General features: G+C 41.4%; 1 protein-coding gene, 1 long non-coding RNA gene and 1 pseudogene across 2 annotated transcripts in view; 2 read left to right on the top strand and 1 right to left on the bottom strand.

The window, feature by feature from the left end:
- The window catches only part of LOC135096594 (uncharacterized), a 3,868-nt gene extending 3,561 nt beyond the window's left edge, over nt 1–307 (top strand). Inside the window, exon 3 of the long non-coding RNA XR_010264845.1 lies at nt 242–307. This is a non-coding gene — a long non-coding RNA (uncharacterized LOC135096594). The remainder of the gene's footprint in view (nt 1–241) is intronic.
- LOC135096613 (serine proteinase stubble-like) overlaps nt 1–20,000 on the top strand; it is a 27,261-nt gene that overhangs the window by 6,341 nt on the left and 920 nt on the right. The window contains exons 5-8 of the mRNA XM_063998242.1: nt 9,294–9,476; nt 12,338–12,418; nt 15,042–15,215; nt 18,062–18,142. Coding sequence (XP_063854312.1) covers nt 9,294–9,452 — 159 coding nt within the window. The 3' untranslated portion in view covers nt 9,453–9,476; nt 12,338–12,418; nt 15,042–15,215; nt 18,062–18,142. The remainder of the gene's footprint in view (nt 1–9,293; nt 9,477–12,337; nt 12,419–15,041; nt 15,216–18,061; nt 18,143–20,000) is intronic.
- On the bottom strand, nt 2,644–6,269 carry LOC135096676 (TBC1 domain family member 22B-like; annotated as a pseudogene).

Raw genomic sequence — 20,000 nt, 5'->3', positions numbered from 1 at the left:
TTTTTAGTTGCATAGTTTTATATCTACTGGTCTTCCATGCATTAGTTTTTGGTGATACATAAGTCATGATAACTTTCCTTTTTTCACTTCCTTTGATCTTAATCACAATACTCAAAGTTTCCACCATTCCATCACCATATTCACTTCCTCAACAACAATATCCTCTTTTACCAATATCATCACTCCTCCTCCCTTTCCTACTACTACTACTACTACTACTAACAGCCCCTATATCTTACAGGAAAAGCGTACCAGCCAGCCTGCCCACCACACCCATGTCAACAACCACTTTGTCGTCACTGCAGAAAACACAATCAAAATGACCCGTTCTCCCCTAAGGTAAGCTCCTGGGGGTGTGTGCGGGTCCTAGGGGTGTCTGGGGATCTTCTAAGGGGTCCTGGGAGCTTGGGGAGGGTCTGCGAGGTGTTATTGTGGGTGAATATTTAATCCTTCTATCCTGAGGTGGCCCGTGGAGGTGTGTGGGTCTTGTGGGTGTGGGGGTCTTCTAAGGGGGTCCTGTGAGCTTGAGGAGGGTCTGAGAAGTCTTTTTGTGGGTAAATAGTTAATCTTTCAATGTTGAGGAAGCCCCTGGAGGTGTGTGGGGGTCCTGAAGGTGTGCGGGTGTCCTAGGGGACACCCGCACACCATAAACTGACACTGTTATCTTGTTCTGTGTGTCTGTAATTAGTATGAAGTTGTCAGCAATGGTGGAAGTCTAATTAATGAGTTTGTTTTTCTTCCAGACTCAAAGGGTTCTCAATGCAACACTGCTGATTTCAAGATACTGACAAGAACTGACTGTCACCTTGCTATGTCCAACAGGTGTGTATGTGTGTGTGTGTGTGTGTGTGTGTGTGTGTTCACCGAGTGGTTTATGGGAGGGTAGTAATCTTAAGGGAGGCCTCATTTTGTTTGTGGCTTGCTTGTGACTTGTCTTATCTTCTACTCTTATGTTAATAGCCTCTGTAACTTGCTGGGGGAAGGCACCACCAGTCTGCCCACCCCTTAAACACCCCAACACACCTGCAAACACACAACAACACATTAAAAACACATTACAACATACAAACTCCTTCAAAACACACCAAAATATCCTCAAACACTTCTAGACACACCACCACCACCACCACTACTACTACTACTACTACTACTACTACTACTACTACTACTACTACTACTACTACTACTACTACTACTACTACTACTACTAACAGCCCCTACATCTTACAGGAAAAGCGTACCAGCCAGCCTGCCCACCACACCCAAGTCAACAACCACTCTGTCGTCACTGCAGAAAAACACAATCAACATGACCCGTTCTCCCCTAAGGTAAGCCGCTGGGGGTGTGTGGGGGTCTTCTAAGGGATCCTGGGAGCTTGAGGAGGGTCTGAGAGGTCTTCTTGTGGGTAAATAGTTAATCTTTCAATCTTGAGGAAGCCCGTGGAGGTGTGTTGGGGTCTTGTGGGTGTGGAGGTCTTCTAAGGGGGTCCTGGGAGCTTGAGAAGGGTCTGAGAAGTCTTTTTGTGGGTAAATAGTTAATCTTTCAATCTTGAGGAAGCCCCTGGAGGTGTGTGTGGGGAGAGAGAGAGAGAGAGAGACTTGCCAAGCATTTAAAAACATTAACTACAAATTAAAGAAAAAAACTGATATTTTAAATAAAACTCCAAACACAACATTCAATCTCATTAAATTGGTCTTATTGTAATTTGAACAGTGGATATATGCAACTAAATTTATAATGCTGATGGTAAATTTTAAAGGTTTATCTGCATTTTGGGGAAGCAAGGTTAGTTGCAATTATCTTTCATTGCTCAGGATTCCTGAGCAATGAAAGATAATTGCAAGTACACATAGCAGTGAAAAACATAAGACAAACTATTTCTCTGAGAAGGATTATGTTTTAATTCACCTCTTATTTCTCATTTTAACTAAATTTGTTTCAGCTTATGTTTCTGGACATATTTTTAGTTACTTTAGGCAGATTATGAAAGATTTGATGCCTCTTGTCTGCTGGTTCTATCCAGTCAACTATAATACTATCTGTGGTATCATTATATGTAAATTCATAAGTAAGTTTCCAAATGCAGAACTCATCTGTTCCTCAGCAGTATGAAACACACGCACACATACACACGCACACACACACAGTCACAGTTGCGGGTGAGGCTACCAGTGTTGTGTGGAGCTGTGAATCGTGTCTGTACTGGGTAACACGGCACAATCTGGCTCCACCTCACACTTTTTTCACAATTCTCCCCTCACCTCGTCATCTCTCACAAAACACTAATACCACTCACTCCAGCACCCTTGTACCTGGCATTTCCTGGTGTTTTGTGGTGTTTATTGATGTTTTTTTCAGTATTCTGGGTGTTTTAGTGTTTATTATTGTGTTTTTTTAATATTGTTTTTTTTGATATGGTATGATGCTTTTAATTAAATTTTCTAAGGTATTTTTTTTCATTAACATTTTCTTGTTAATTTCTCTGGTGTTTTCTTGTTTCTATTTTTTGCTTATATTTTCTGGTACATTCTGGGTATTATTCTTGGTAACACCTGCTGTTTAAAATTATATTCTCTCGTTTCTCACTAATATCTGGTACGTTCTGGGCATTTTTCTGGTAAAACCCATGAATTTCCTGCGTTTTAAATATTTCCTTGCGTTCCCCATTAATTTTCAGTAGGTTTTGGCTATTTTGGTGACATTTGGTGGATTCTGTTTGTTTCTATGGTTTCCTGGTGTTGCTCCACTGTTGTGCTGGGTGTGGCATCACTTCCGAGGTGTCTGGAGGTGGTTTGGCGCATCAGCAAATGTGTACTTCAACCTGAATGCCTCGGCCACCAGCAGACTGATCTCCGTGTCTGACCAAGAGGATGTTGGCAGATTCTGAAGCAGCAGCATTAAGCCCTGTGGGAGTGACCTTATGTTAGATTAGTTAGGTTTAGTTAGGTGAACTCCACTGGACTCTAGTGGTAGGGAATAGTTTCAATGTGGGGCAGGGGAGGTTAAGTTAGGTTAGGTTAGGAGGAAAGATTTATGTATAGCCTTCAGATATGTAGTAGCAGTATTAGTCACTGTTGGTGTTAGGTTAGGTTAGGAGAAGGAAAGGTGTGCGACTGCTCACTTCATACAGAATGATAAATAAGCACACCCTTCACACACTCGCTGGCCTAGACCCTCGGAAGTCAGTCAGTCATTGACCCTCGGAACCAGTCATTCATCCCTTTCTCTGGTAAACTCTGGAACTCCCTGCCTGTTTCTGTATTTCCACCTTCCTATGACTTGAATTCTTTCAAGAGGGAGGTTTCAAGACACTTATTCATCAAGTTTTGACCACTGCTTTGACCCTTTTATGGGACTGGCATTTCAGTGGGCATATTTTTTTAATGGATTTTTGTTACCCTTGGCCAGTGTCCTTCCTACATAAAAAAACCCTCACTTGAAAGTCCCTCTCTGGTTCATGAGGTGCTGGCAAAAATAGCTGAGGAACACAACACACACACACACACACACACACACACACACACACACACACACACACACACACACACACACACACACACACACACACACCTGGAAATCCCTCTGGTTCATGAGGTGCTGGGAGAAGTAGGTGAGGAACGCAGCACACACATAGAGCACGAAGTGGGAGAAGCCGTCAGGTTCAGCGTGCAGTGTGTCCCAGAGCCTGACGGTGCAGCCTAGGGGCATCTCCCTCATTAGCAAGTTGTTGAACCATCGGAAGGAAAATTGAAGGTAGTCTATCTCATGTCTGGCCAAGTGCTGGTGGAGATTGACTGTGGAAAGATGGATTGAGTTAGGATTAAGTTGCACACACACACACACACACACACACACACACACACACACACACACACACACACACACACACACACACACACACACACACACACACACACACACACACAACCAGATTACTACAGAGACAAAGAGAGGCTGGATATTTCAGAGAGCACAAGAATAACTGAGAAACACACACACACACATGCACACACACACGCACGCACACACACACACACACACACACACACACACACACACACACACACACACACACACACACACACACACACACACACACACACACACACACACACACACACACAACCAGATTACTACAGAGACAAAGAGAGGCTGGATACTTAAGAGAACACAAGAATAACTGAGAAACACACACACACACACACACACACACACACACACACACACATCTATCCTCTTCATAAGTTCGCCGAGCTGTTGCACTTTGCTTTGAATGCCTGGCTGTGCAAAAGTGTAGTTGTCTTGTATTCCATCCAGCAGCTTTGACATACACCAGAAGCTGTCTGCCTCCACCACCGCCCGCTGCTCCGCTTCAATCTTCTCCACCTCGTATGTGTCCAGGCTCTCCTCTGATTGGTGAACGGATGCATGGATAGGTTAGGTTTGGCAATAAAGTAATCTTTTTGAATGCCTAGTGTCTTCTTTGCTAATAGATTGATTGATAGATAGATAGATTGATAGATTGATGGATGGATAGGTTAGGTAATACTATAATCTTCTCTCTTCTAACAAAATAAACTGATGGATAGATAAACTGATAGATATTTGGTACCATATTTTGAAACACTTCTGTGCTGTACTTCCTCTGTTTTCAAAAAGGCTCTAGATGAAGCTGTACATGTTTTTAAGTGTGTTTTTCATGATTCTAGTGACAGATTAACAAGACTTGTACATTATTAACAGGAGAAGCACTCTTGAAAACTGGCTAATCATCTCCTTGACCTTGAAAAACAGTCTTGATAAATGAGCAAAGCATTTTTAAGTGTTTTTAAAATTGTGGTAACAGATTAACAAGACTTCTACATTATCAACAGGAGAAACACTCTTGAGAACACAGCTAATTATCCCTCTGTGACTCTGGAAAAGTCTAGATGTCAGAGAAGGAACAAGAAAGCAGAGCATTACAGAATAGGCCCTTACAAGACAAGAACTTAATCTAAATCACAAAGTAGGAAAAGACATTGAAAACCTCACCTTTAGGAACCACCTCATGAAGGAAGACGATGAAGAAGGGTGTGACAAGGTCGTTGATCCCCTGCACGTAACCTGAGGCAGGGTGACGGATGGCCCAGATGTACAGAATGCGCTCAAACATTTCTTGTACGATTGTTTGTTGGAACAACGGAATCAGGGGAGACATGCGTGGGATGTCAATGTGAATCTGTGGAGAGACGTGGGTTTGGTGAGACTAGGTTAAGTTTGGTTAGGTTAAGTTAAGTTTGGTTAGGTTAGGTTAGGTTAAGTTTGGTTAGGTTAGGTTAAGTTAGGTTTGGTTAGGTTAGGTTAGGTTAAGTTAAGTTTGGTTAGGTTAGGTTAAGTTAGGTTAAATTCGATTAGGTTAGGTTAAGTTAAGTTCGGTTAAGTTAAGTTTGGTTTGGTTAGGTTGGGTTAGGTTAAGTTTGGTTTGGTTAGGTTGGGTTAGGTTAAGTTTGGTTAGGTTAAGTTAGGTTTGGTTAGGTTAGGTTAAGTTTGGTTTGGTTTGGTTAGGTTTGGTTTGCTAAGGTTATGTTAGGTTAGGTTAGATGAGAGCAGTAGAGAGGAGAATACTTGCTTTTGTGGTCTCTATATTACAAGGATAGAGATCTTAGTCAGTATATAAAAGAATGACTGAAAAGATACACCAGGTGACAAATATTCCTATGACAGGAGAATGAAGCTTTTAAACTGATATACACACACATAGAAAATAAAGAAAAAGAGAGAGAAAAAAATATTGAAAGAAAAAAAAAACAGGAAAGGAAGATTATCAACACACACACACACACACACACACACACACACACACACACACACACACACACACACACACACCTGTCTAAAGGTATCTTGGTGGATATCCTCGTGCCTCGTGCCATAGTACTGGTCCACAAAACTCCATTATTCCTCTCGTTTCCTTCGCAGCGTGTCCTCTCATCTCTCTGAGTTTGCTGGGAGGTAGCCCTGAGAGAGAGAGAGAGAGAAATTAATGTGTTTTTTTTTTTTTTTTTTTTATATTACTAAAAATTAACAGACAAACAAAAACATTCATAACTTCACTAGTACTACCTAACACACACACATACATACACACATACATACATACATTTAATTACCTCCAAGCCACAGCACGGACTTGTGAGGGAATGCCAGACCAAGACAGTTTCCGCAGCTCCGGCAGGGAAGTGTTGGCTGCGTTGATCACCTCCAGGAACTTCTCTGTCCTTACCATGTCGCGCTCACTGTCTGCGGGGAGAGAGAGAATGTGAGAGAGAGAGAGAGAGAGAGAGAGAGAGAGAGAGAGAGAGAGAGAGAGAGAGAGAGAGAGAGAGAGGGTTAGATAGAGAAGGAGAGAAAGCATTATGACATCACAATAATTAAAAAAAACATTTAAAACATAGATGGATAAATCATTACTACTACTACTACTTCTACTACTACTACTACTACTACTACTACTACTACTACTACTACTACTACTACTACTACTACTACTATTATTTCTACTACTACTAGCATCAGTAATACTAATAATAATTTCTTTTGTATTGCAGAGGTGAACCAGGCCAACACAAGACAGATGGGATGCAAGAACACTGTTGACACATCAATACTTCATACAAGGCAATAAAGCGGTATGTATCATCATGCTTTAGTGTATGAGAGCATTGTATAAGCCACAACACATACATACACTGCCATGTACACCCTCTGTACATCATATGAGGCAACACAGCTATGTATTATCATGCTTCAATGTATAAGGCCAATGGGAGAGGGAGGACTACTACTACTACTATTACTATAACCAGCAAGAGAGAGAGAGAGGTGGTGGACAGACTAAATATAACAGGCCAATGGGAGAGGGAGGACTACTACTACTACTACTACTACTACTACTACTACTACTACTACTACTACTACTACTACTACTACTACTACTACTACTACTACTACTACTTCTTCCTCTTCTTCTAATACTGTTGCTACTATTACTAGTACTGCTGCTGCTGTTACCGGAAGTGATGAAAAGGGTCCTGGGGGTCTGGAGAGTGGCAGACTGCCCTCCACACCTACATTAATAATAACAACAACAACAACAATAATAATAACGAAAGCCTGAAATTTGGATGCATTTTTGTTTGTTTATTTATTTATTTATCTTTTTCGGTCAACAACAAAAGCTACCTTTGATTTTTAAGCTCTTCTTTTTAATTTTGTTCATTTTTTTCTTTCTTTCTTTCTTTAACTTCTTTTTTCTTTTGTGTTTTTTAGCATGATTTTATTTTTTGCTTCTTTTTACCTTCTGTGTGCAAACCCAAGTAAACAAATTGAATAAATATCATGGCTTCTGACTGCAGCAACAACAACAATAACCACCACCACCATCACCACCACCCACCTAATACAAGAGTTATCCAGTATTCTCAATATTTCACCACTAGTCTATCCACCTCATTAATACAACATTTAACCAGTATTCTCAATCTTTCACCACTATTTTGTCCACCTCACTAATACAAGAGTTCACCAGTATTCTCAATATTTCACCACTATTCTGTCCACCACCCTAATACAAGAGTTAATCAGTATTTGAAGGATGACCTTTGACCTACAGGGACCTTAGTAGGCCTTTTTATACATATATATTACTCTAGCACTGGCTTGTATAAATGAATAAATAAATAAATAAATCTGTCTCTCTCACTTGATGGTTGAAAAGAATGGATTACTATTGCCTGGATAGTAGTAAAGAATAGTACTGATAGTTAGAGGTGATATAATAGCCCACAATAATATTAAGAGTTAGTACAAGCCTTTAATAGTACCCAATAGTACAAAAAATAATACAAAATTATTATGAGTTAGGACACACATTAGGACAGTAATCAGTGTGTCATTTTACCTGATACTATATGTTAATAGATTCTGTTTCACACAATCTCTGTTAAATCAATACCTGGAAGTCCTGTACACACACACACACACACACACACACACACACACACACACACACACACACACACACACACACACACACACACACACACACACACACACACATACCAGGGGAGGAACAGTGCAAGTGTGAGGCCAACGCGCTGGGCCGCCAACCTGTCGGCCTGGGTGACGCGTGAAGGGCGGCGTGGTGTTGGTGGTGGTGTCTTGGCCCTGTGGTGTCCCTAGCCTTCATGTCATTGTGATTGGTGAAATAGATGACCTCCATTACTTTTTCATCTTCCTGAGGTCACTTGCTGGTACCTCTGTGTCACCACGCTTAGGTCAGCTTTTTTTTTTTTTTTTTTTTTTTTCAATTTTATGTAGGAGTGACACTGGCCAAGGGCAACAAAAATCCAATAAGAAAATATGCCCACTGAAATGCCAGTGCCATAAAAGTGTCAAAGCAGTGGTCAAAAATTGATGAATAAGTGTCTTGAAACCTCCCTCTTGAAGGAATTCAAGTCATAGGAAGGTGGAAATACAGAAGCAGGCAGGGAGTTCCAGAGTTTACCCTGCCTCCCCTGTTCTTGCATTACTGGGCTGCTGGACAGGTGGCACAGCCTCATGTGTGCCCTGTCTGTCCAGCACCCTGGCTATCCTTGTGGATGGGCTGGGCACACACTGAGACACAGCACACAGCAAGGGTGTAAACTGCACCTCACTGCTTTAAATATGAGTGTACAGGTTGAGAGGCAAGGCAGCACAGCACAGCACAGCACAGCATGGCAGCTCCTTAACAACACAGCCAGTCTCTGTGTGATGTTCATTGTGTCTTGAGCATTGTATCCTTGACAAACGTGGCGTACTGAGCACATCTTCACATTGTTCTTGCCTTAATGTGAAGTATTAATGTATTACACCTCACAAGTGTAGCCACGTGGCCCCTGTGTGTTCCCGTACCTGGTGATCTCAGGAACAGTTTCAGATTTCATCACAAATATTAATAACTGCAGCAATACTTGGTGCACCCTTCACACATGACCGGGGCTGATTAGTGGGTGAGTCAGCGCCTGAACCAGCCCATCACCCAGCAGGTTGAGGCCACAAGCAGCCCAGCCCAGCATCAATAAGACCAACACCAGGGCTTACTCACCCCTAGACACAACAGCAAGACTAGTCAGAACTGAGCCGTAACACCTGTGTCTCTCTTCACCTCCACAATTATTAACATTCTTTCATTTATTGATATATTTACTGGTACATTACTTACATTACTGGTACATGAAAATTACTAATGTTGCTTTTATTCCGACAGGCTACCACCACCATGACCACCATGACCACCACCACCACCATGACCACCGCCACCACCACCACCACCACCACCACCACCACCACCACCACCACCACCACCACCACCACAGCACTCAGCGTGGCACAGAAGGAACAGAGCCAGGCGGAAAACAAGGACTAAGATCCACTGCCACTTCCAAATAAGGTAATACATGAATTTTCTCTCCTCCTCCTCCTTCTCCTCCTCCTCCTTCTCCTCCTCCTCCTCCTCCTCCTCCTCCTCCTCCTCCTCCTCCTCCTCCTCCTCCTCCTCCTCCTCCTCCTTCTCCTCCTTCTCCTCCTCCTCCTCCTCCTCCTCCTCCTCCTCCTCCTCCTCCTCCTCCTCCTCCTCCTCCTCCTCTTCCAGCTGGGTTTTTTTTATTGTTTTACTGCTTCAATCTGTGGTTTCCTGCTTCAAAAATACAAAATATACTGTTGAAATTTTCTTATCAGTTCATGTCCTCCTCCTCCTCCTCCTCCTCCTCCTCCTCCTCCTCCTCCTCCTCCTCCTCCTCCTCCTCCTCCTCCTCCTCCTCCTCCCCCAATTTAAGAGGGTTAGCAGGAAATTGCCCCCTGATAATTGAATATTCAACTGAATCTCACTTCCTGTCTCAGAAATGATGTGAAAAATGGTTTTGGAAAATGTTTTGGAAGAAAATGTGTCTTGTCTTTGTTTTATGGAAAGACTGAGTTGTTGTTGTTGTTGTTGTTGTTGTTGTTGTTGTTGTTGTTGTTGCTGCTGCTGCTGCTGTTGCTGTTGTTGTTGTTTATCTTGCTTATTCCTCTTCCTCCTCCTCCTCCTCCTCTTCCTCCTCCTCCTCCTCCTCCTTTTCTTACAAGTTTATTATCATCGTTTATATTTCTCTCTCTCTCTCTCTCTCTCTCTCTCTCTCTCTCTCTCTCTCTCTCTCTCTCTCTCTCTCTCTCTCTCTCTCTCTCTCTCTCTCTCTCTCTCTCTCTCTCTCTCTCTCTCTCTCTCTCTCTCCCTTGTTCCCTTTTCTAACAAAATAAACTGATGGATAGATAAACTGATAGATATTTGGTACCATATTTTGAAACACTTCTGTGCTGTACTTCCTCTGTTTTCAAAAAGGCTCTAGATGAAGCTGTACATGTTTTTAAGTGTGTTTTTCATGATTCTAGTGACAGATTAACAAGACTTGTACATTATTAACAGGAGAAGCACTCTTGAAAACTGGCTAATCATCTCCTTGACCTTGAAAAACAGTCTTGATAAATGAGCAAAGCATTTTTAAGTGTTTTTAAAATTGTGGTAACAGATTAACAAGACTTCTACATTATCAACAGGAGAAACACTCTTGAGAACACAGCTAATTATCCCTCTGTGACTCTGGAAAAGTCTAGATGGCAGAGAAGGAACAAGAAAGCAGAGCATTACAGAATAGGCCCTTACAAGACAAGAACTTAATCTAAATCACAAAGTAGGAAAAGACATTGAAAACCTCACCTTTAGGAACCACCTCATGAAGGAAGACGATGAAGAAGGGTGTGACAAGGTCGTTGATCCCCTGCACGTAACCTGAGGCAGGGTGACGGATGGCCCAGATGTACAGAATGTGCTCAAACATTTCTTGTACGATTGTTTGTTGGAACAACGGAATCAGGGGAGACATGCGTGGGATGTCAATGTGAATCTGTGGAGAGACGTGGGTTTGGTGAGACTAGGTTAAGTTTGGTTAGGTTAAGTTAAGTTTGGTTAGGTTAGGTTAGGTTAAGTTTGGTTAGGTTAGGTTAAGTTAGGTTTGGTTAGGTTAGGTTAGGTTAAGTTAAGTTTGGTTAGGTTAGGTTAAGTTAGGTTAAATTCGATTAGGTTAGGTTAAGTTAAGTTCGGTTAAGTTAAGTTTGGTTTGGTTAGGTTGGGTTAGGTTAAGTTTGGTTTGGTTAGGTTGGGTTAGGTTAAGTTTGGTTAGGTTAAGTTAGGTTTGGTTAGGTTAAGTTTGGTTTGGTTTGGTTAGGTTTGGTTTGCTAAGGTTATGTTAGGTTAGGTTAGATGAGAGCAGTAGAGAGGAGAATACTTGCTTTTGTGGTCTCTATATTACAAGGATAGAGATCTTAGTCAGTATATAAAAGAATGACTGAAAAGATACACCAGGTGACAAATATTCCTATGACAGGAGAATGAAGCTTTTAAACTGATATACACACACATAGAAAATAAAGAAAAAGAGAGAGAAAAAAATATTGAAAGAAAAAAAAACAGGAAAGGAAGATTATCAACACACACACACACACACACACACACACACACACACACACACACACACACACACACACACACACACCTGTCTAAAGGTATCTTGGTGGATATCCTCGTGCCTCGTGCCATAGTACTGGTCCACAAAACTCCATTATTCCTCTCGTTTCCTTCGCAGCGTGTCCTCTCGTCTCTCTGAGTTTGCTGGGAGGATGCCCTGAGAGAGAGAGAGAGAGAAATTAATGTGTTTTTTTTTTTTTTATTTTATATTACTAAAAATTAACAGACAAACAAAAACATTCATAACTTCACTAGTACTACCTAACACACACACATACATACACACATACATACATACATTTAATTACCTCCAAGCCACAGCACGGACTTGTGAGGGAATGCCAGACCAAGACAGTTTCCGCAGCTCCGGCAGGGAAGTGTTGGCTGCGTTGATCACCTCCAGGAACTTCTCTGTCCTTACCATGTCGCGCTCACTGTCTGCGGGGAGAGAGAGAATGTGAGAGAGAGAGAGAGAGAGAGAGAGAGAGAGAGAGAGAGAGAGAGAGAGAGAGAGAGAGAGAGAGAGGGTTAGATAGAGAAGGAGAGAAAGCATTATGACATCACAATAATTAAAAAAAACATTTAAAACATAGATGGATAAATCATTACTACTACTACTACTTCTACTACTACTACTACTACTACTACTACTACTACTACTACTACTACTACTACTACTACTACTACTACTACTATTATTTCTACTACTACTAGCATCAGTAATACTAATAATAATTTCTTTTGTATTGCAGAGGTGAACCAGGCCAACACAAGACAGATGGGATGCAAGAACACTGTTGACACATCAATACTTCATACAAGGCAATAAAGCGGTATGTATCATCATGCTTTAGTGTATGAGAGCATTGTATAAGCCACAACACATACATACACTGCCATGTACACCCTCTGTACATCATATGAGGCAACACAGCTATGTATTATCATGCTTCAATGTATAAGGCCAATGGGAGAGGGAGGACTACTACTACTACTACTATTACTATAACCAGCAAGAGAGAGAGAGAGGTGGTGGACAGACTAAATATAACAGGCCAATGGGAGAGGGAGGACTACTACTACTACTACTACTACTACTACTACTACTACTACTACTACTACTACTACTACTACTACTACTACTACTACTACTACTTCTTCCTCTTCTTCTAATACTGTTGCTACTATTACTAGTACTGCTGCTGCTGTTACCGGAAGTGATGAAAAGGGTCCTGGGGGTCTGGAGAGTGGCAGACTGCCCTCCACACCTACATTAATAATAACAACAACAACAACAATAATAATAACGAAAGCCTGAAATTTGGATGCATTTTTGTTTGTTTATTTATTTATTTATCTTTTTCGGTCAACAACAAAAGCTACCTTTGATTTTTAAGCTCTTCTTTTTAATTTTGTTCATTTTTTTCTTTCTTTCTTTCTTTAACTTCTTTTTTCTTTTGTGTTTTTTAGCATGATTTTATTTTTTGCTTCTTTTTACCTTCTGTGTGCAAACCCAAGTAAACAAATTGAATAAATATCATGGCTTCTGACTGCAGCAACAACAACAATAACCACCACCACCATCACCACCACCCACCTAATACAAGAGTTATCCAGTATTCTCAATATTTCACCACTAGTCTATCCACCTCATTAATACAACATTTAACCAGTATTCTCAATCTTTCACCACTATTTTGTCCACCTCACTAATACAAGAGTTCACCAGTATTCTCAATATTTCACCACTATTCTGTCCACCACCCTAATACAAGAGTTAATCAGTATTTGAAGGATGACCTTTGACCTACAGGGACCTTAGTAGGCCTTTTTATACATATATATTACTCTAGCACTGGCTTGTATAAATGAATAAATAAATAAATAAATCTGTCTCTCTCACTTGATGGTTGAAAAGAATGGATTACTATTGCCTGGATAGTAGTAAAGAATAGTACTGATAGTTAGAGGTGATATAATAGCCCACAATAATATTAAGAGTTAGTACAAGCCTTTAATAGTACCCAATAGTACAAAAAATAATACAAAATTATTATGAGTTAGGACACACATTAGGACAGTAATCAGTGTGTCATTTTACCTGATACTATATGTTAATAGATTCTGTTTCACACAATCTCTGTTAAATCAATACCTGGAAGTCCTGTACACACACACACACACACACACACACACACACACACACACACACACACACACACACACACACACACACACACACACACACACACACACACACATACCAGGGGAGGAACAGTGCAAGTGTGAGGCCAACGCGCTGGGCCGCCAACCTGTCGGCCTGGGTGACGCGTGAAGGGCGGCGTGGTGTTGGTGGTGGTGTCTTGGCCCTGTGGTGTCCCTAGCCTTCATGTCATTGTGATTGGTGAAATAGATGACCTCCATTACTTTTTCATCTTCCTGAGGTCACTTGCTGGTACCTCTGTGTCACCACGCTTAGGTCAGCTTTTTTTTTTTTTTTTTTTTTTCAATTTTATGTAGGAGTGACACTGGCCAAGGGCAACAAAAATCCAATAAGAAAATATGCCCACTGAAATGCCAGTGCCATAAAAGTGTCAAAGCAGTGGTCAAAAATTGATGAATAAGTGTCTTGAAACCTCCCTCTTGAAGGAATTCAAGTCATAGGAAGGTGGAAATACAGAAGCAGGCAGGGAGTTCCAGAGTTTACCCTGCCTCCCCTGTTCTTGCATTACTGGGCTGCTGGACAGGTGGCACAGCCTCATGTGTGCCCTGTCTGTCCAGCACCCTGGCTATCCTTGTGGATGGGCTGGGCACACACTGAGACACAGCACACAGCAAGGGTGTAAACTGCACCTCACTGCTTTAAATATGAGTGTACAGGTTGAGAGGCAAGGCAGCACAGCACAGCACAGCACAGCACAGCATGGCAGCTCCTTAACAACACAGCCAGTCTCTGTGTGATGTTCATTGTGTCTTGAGCATTGTATCCTTGACAAACGTGGCGTACTGAGCACATCTTCACATTGTTCTTGCCTTAATGTGAAGTATTAATGTATTACACCTCACAAGTGTAGCCACGTGGCCCCTGTGTGTTCCCGTACCTGGTGATCTCAGGAACAGTTTCAGATTTCATCACAAATATTAATAACTGCAGCAATACTTGGTGCACCCTTCACACATGACCGGGGCTGATTAGTGGGTGAGTCTGCGCCTGAACCAGCCCATCACCCAGCAGGTTGAGGCCACAAGCAGCCCAGCCCAGCATCAATAAGACCAACACCAGGGCTTACTCACCCCTAGACACAACAGCAAGACTAGTCAGAACTGAGCCGTAACACCTGTGTCTCTCTTCACCTCCACAATTATTAACATTCTTTCATTTATTGATATATTTACTGGTACATTACTTACATTACTGGTACATGAAAATTACTAATGTTGCTTTTATTCCGACAGGCTACCACCACCATGACCACCATGACCACCACCACCACCATGACCACCGCCACCACCACCACCACCACCACCACCACCACCACCACCACCACCACCACAGCACTCAGCGTGGCACAGAAGGAACAGAGCCAGGCGGAAAACAAGGACTAAGATCCACTGCCACTTCCAAATAAGGTAATACATGAATTTTCTCTCCTCCTCCTCCTTCTCCTCCTCCTCCTTCTCCTCCTCCTCCTCCTCCTCCTCCTCCTCCTCCTCCTCCTCCTCCTCCTCCTCCTCCTCCTCCTCCTCCTCCTCCTCCTCCTCCTCCTCCTCCTCCTCCTCCTCCTCCTCCTCCTCCTCCTCCTCCTCCTCCTCCTCCTCTTCCAGCTGGGTTTTTTTTATTGTTTTACTGCTTCAATCTGTGGTTTCCTGCTTCAAAAATACAAAATATACTGTTGAAATTTTCTTATCAGTTCATGTCCTCCTCCTCCTCCTCCTCCTCCTCCTCCTCCTCCTCCTCCTCCTCCTCCTCCTCCTCCTCCTCCTCCTCCTCCTCCTCCCCCAATTTAAGAGGGTTAGCAGGAAATTGCCCCCTGATAATTGAATATTCAACTGAATCTCACTTCCTGTCTCAGAAATGATGTGAAAAATGGTTTTGGAAAATGTTTTGGAAGAAAATGTGTCTTGTCTTTGTTTTATGGAAAGACTGAGTTGTTGTTGTTGTTGTTGTTGTTGTTGTTGTTGTTGTTGTTGTTGTTGTTGCTGCTGCTGCTGCTGTTGCTGTTGTTGTTGTTTATCTTGCTTATTCCTCTTCCTCCTCCTCCTCCTCCTCTTCCTCCTCCTCCTCCTCCTCCTTTTCTTACAAGTTTATTATCATCGTTTATATTTCTCTCTCTCTCTCTCTCTCTCTCTCTCTCTCTCTCTCTCTCTCTCTCTCTCTCTCTCTCTCTCTCTCTCTCTCTCTCTCTCTCTCTCTCTCTCTCTCTCTCTCTCTCTCTCCCTTGTTCCCTTTTCTAACAAAATAAACTGATGGATAGATAAACTGATAGATATTTGGTACCATATTTTGAAACACTTCTGTGCTGTACTTCCTCTGTTTTCAAAAAGGCTCTAGATGAAGCTGTACATGTTTTTAAGTGTGTTTTTCATGATTCTAGTGACAGAATAACAAGACTTGTACATTATTAACAGGAGAAGCACTCTTGAAAACTGGCTAATCATCTCCTTGACCTTGAAAAACAGTCTTGATAAATGAGCAAAGCATTTTTAAGTGTTTTTAAAATTGTGGTAACAGATTAACAAGACTTCTACATTATCAACAGGAGAAACACTCTTGAGAACACAGCTAATTATCCCTCTGTGACTCTGGAAAAGTCTAGATGGCAGAGAAGGAACAAGAAAGCAGAGCATTACAGAATAGGCCCTTACAAGACAAGAACTTAATCTAAATCACAAAGTAGGAAAAGACATTGAAAACCTCACCTTTAGGAACCACCTCATGAAGGAATACGATGAAGAAGGGTGTGACAAGGTCGTTGATCCCCTGCACGTAACCTGAGGCAGGGTGACGGATGGCCCAGATGTACAGAATGTGCTCAAACATTTCTTGTACGATTGTTTGTTGGAACAACGGAATCAGGGGAGACATGCGTGGGATGTCAATGTGAATCTGTGGAGAGACGTGGGTTTGGTGAGACTAGGTTAAGTTTGGTTAGGTTAAGTTAAGTTTGGTTAGGTTAGGTTAGGTTAAGTTTGGTTAGGTTAGGTTAAGTTAGGTTTGGTTAGGTTAGGTTAGGTTAAGTTAAGTTTGGTTAGGTTAGGTTAAGTTAGGTTAAATTCGATTAGGTTAGGTTAAGTTAAGTTCGGTTAAGTTAAGTTTGGTTTGGTTAGGTTGGGTTAGGTTAAGTTTGGTTTGGTTAGGTTGGGTTAGGTTAAGTTTGGTTAGGTTAAGTTAGGTTTGGTTAGGTTAGGTTAAGTTTGGTTTGGTTTGGTTAGGTTTGGTTTGCTAAGGTTATGTTAGGTTAGGTTAGATGAGAGCAGTAGAGAGGAGAATACTTGCTTTTGTGGTCTCTATATTACAAGGATAGAGATCTTAGTCAGTATATAAAAGAATGACTGAAAAGATACACCAGGTGACAAATATTCCTATGACAGGAGAATGAAGCTTTTAAACTGATATACACACACATAGAAAATAAAGAAAAAGAGAGAGAAAAAAATATTGAAAGAAAAAAAAACAGGAAAGGAAGATTATCAACACACACACACACACACACACACACACACACACACACACACACACACACACACACTGTCTAAAGGTATCTTGGTGGATATCCTCGTGCCTCGTGCCATAGTACTGGTCCACAAAACTCCATTATTCCTCTCGTTTCCTTCGCAGCGTGTCCTCTCGTCTCTCTGAGTTTGCTGGGAGGATGCCCTGAGAGAGAGAGAGAGAGAAATTAATGTGTTTTTTTTTTTTATTTTATATTACTAAAAATTAACAGACAAACAAAAACATTCATAACTTCACTAGTACTACCTAACACACACACATACATACACACATACATACATACATTTAATTACCTCCAAGCCACAGCACGGACTTGTGAGGGAATGCCAGACCAAGACAGTTTCCGCAGCTCCGGCAGGGAAGTGTTGGCTGCGTTGATCACCTCCAGGAACTTCTCTGTCCTTACCATGTCGCGCTCACTGTCTGCGGGGAGAGAGAGAATGTGAGAGAGAGAGAGAGAGAGAGAGAGAGAGAGAGAGAGAGAGAGAGAGAGAGAGAGAGAGAGAGAGAGAGGGTTAGATAGAGAAGGAGAGAAAGCATTATGACATCACAATAATTAAAAAAAACATTTAAAACATAGATGGATAAATCATTACTACTACTACTACTTCTACTACTACTACTACTACTACTACTACTACTACTACTACTACTACTACTACTACTACTACTACTACTACTACTATTATTTCTACTACTACTAGCATCAGTAATACTAATAATAATTTCTTTTGTATTGCAGAGGTGAACCAGGCCAACACAAGACAGATGGGATGCAAGAACACTGTTGACACATCAATACTTCATACAAGGCAATAAAGCGGTATGTATCATCATGCTTTAGTGTATGAGAGCATTGTATAAGCCACAACACATACATACACTGCCATGTACACCCTCTGTACATCATATGAGGCAACACAGCTATGTATTATCATGCTTCAATGTATAAGGCCAATGGGAGAGGGAGGACTACTACTACTACTACTATTACTATAACCAGCAAGAGAGAGAGAGAGGTGGTGGACAGACTAAATATAACAGGCCAATGGGAGAGGGAGGACTACTACTACTACTACTACTACTACTACTACTACTACTACTACTACTACTACTACTACTACTACTACTACTACTACTACTACTTCTTCCTCTTCTTCTAATACTGTTGCTACTATTACTAGTACTGCTGCTGCTGTTACCGGAAGTGATGAAAAGGGTCCTGGGGGTCTGGAGAGTGGCAGACTGCCCTCCACACCTACATTAATAATAACAACAACAACAACAATAATAATAACGAAAGCCTGAAATTTGGATGCATTTTTGTTTGTTTATTTATTTATTTATCTTTTTCGGTCAACAACAAAAGCTACCTTTGATTTTTAAGCTCTTCTTTTTAATTTTGTTCATTTTTTTCTTTCTTTCTTTCTTTAACTTCTTTTTTCTTTTGTGTTTTTTAGCATGATTTTATTTTTTGCTTCTTTTTACCTTCTGTGTGCAAACCCAAGTAAACAAATTGAATAAATATCATGGCTTCTGACTGCAGCAACAACAACAATAACCACCACCACCATCACCACCACCCACCTAATACAAGAGTTATCCAGTATTCTCAATATTTCACCACTAGTCTATCCACCTCATTAATACAACATTTAACCAGTATTCTCAATCTTTCACCACTATTTTGTCCACCTCACTAATACAAGAGTTCACCAGTATTCTCAATATTTCACCACTATTCTGTCCACCACCCTAATACAAGAGTTAATCAGTATTTGAAGGATGACCTTTGACCTACAGGGACCTTAGTAGGCCTTTTTATACATATATATTATACTCTAGCACTGGCTTGTATAAATGAATAAATAAATAAATAAATCTGTCTCTCTCACTTGATGGTTGAAAAGAATGGATTACTATTGCCTGGATAGTAGTAAAGAATAGTACTGATAGTTAGAGGTGATATAATAGCCCACAATAATATTAAGAGTTAGTACAAGCCTTTAATAGTACCCAATAGTACAAAAAATAATACAAAATTATTATGAGTTAGGACACACATTAGGACAGTAATCAGTGTGTCATTTTACCTGATACTATATGTTAATAGATTCTGTTTCACACAATCTCTGTTAAATCAATACCTGGAAGTCCTGTACACACACACACACACACACACACACACACACACACACACACACACACACACACACACACACACACACACACACACACACACACATACCAGGGGAGGAACAGTGCAAGTGTGAGGCCAACGCGCTGGGCCGCCAACCTGTCGGCCTGGGTGACGCGTGAAGGGCGGCGTGGTGTTGGTGGTGGTGTCTTGGCCCTGTGGTGTCCCTAGCCTTCATGTCATTGTGATTGGTGAAATAGATGACCTCCATTACTTTTTCATCTTCCTGAGGTCACTTGCTGGTACCTCTGTGTCACCACGCTTAGGTCAGCTTTTTTTTTTTTTTTTTTTTTTTCAATTTTATGTAGGAGTGACACTGGCCAAGGGCAACAAAAATCCAATAAGAAAATATGCCCACTGAAATGCCAGTGCCATAAAAGTGTCAAAGCAGTGGTCAAAAATTGATGAATAAGTGTCTTGAAACCTCCCTCTTGAAGGAATTCAAGTCATAGGAAGGTGGAAATACAGAAGCAGGCAGGGAGTT

The sequence above is a fragment of the Scylla paramamosain genome, unplaced genomic scaffold, assembly GCF_035594125.1.
Source record: "Scylla paramamosain isolate STU-SP2022 unplaced genomic scaffold, ASM3559412v1 Contig5, whole genome shotgun sequence".
NCBI classification, from domain to species: Eukaryota; Metazoa; Arthropoda; class Malacostraca; order Decapoda; family Portunidae; genus Scylla; species Scylla paramamosain.
Note: the sequence above shows the minus strand (reverse complement) of the source record. Positions and strands in the feature narration are given on the sequence as shown.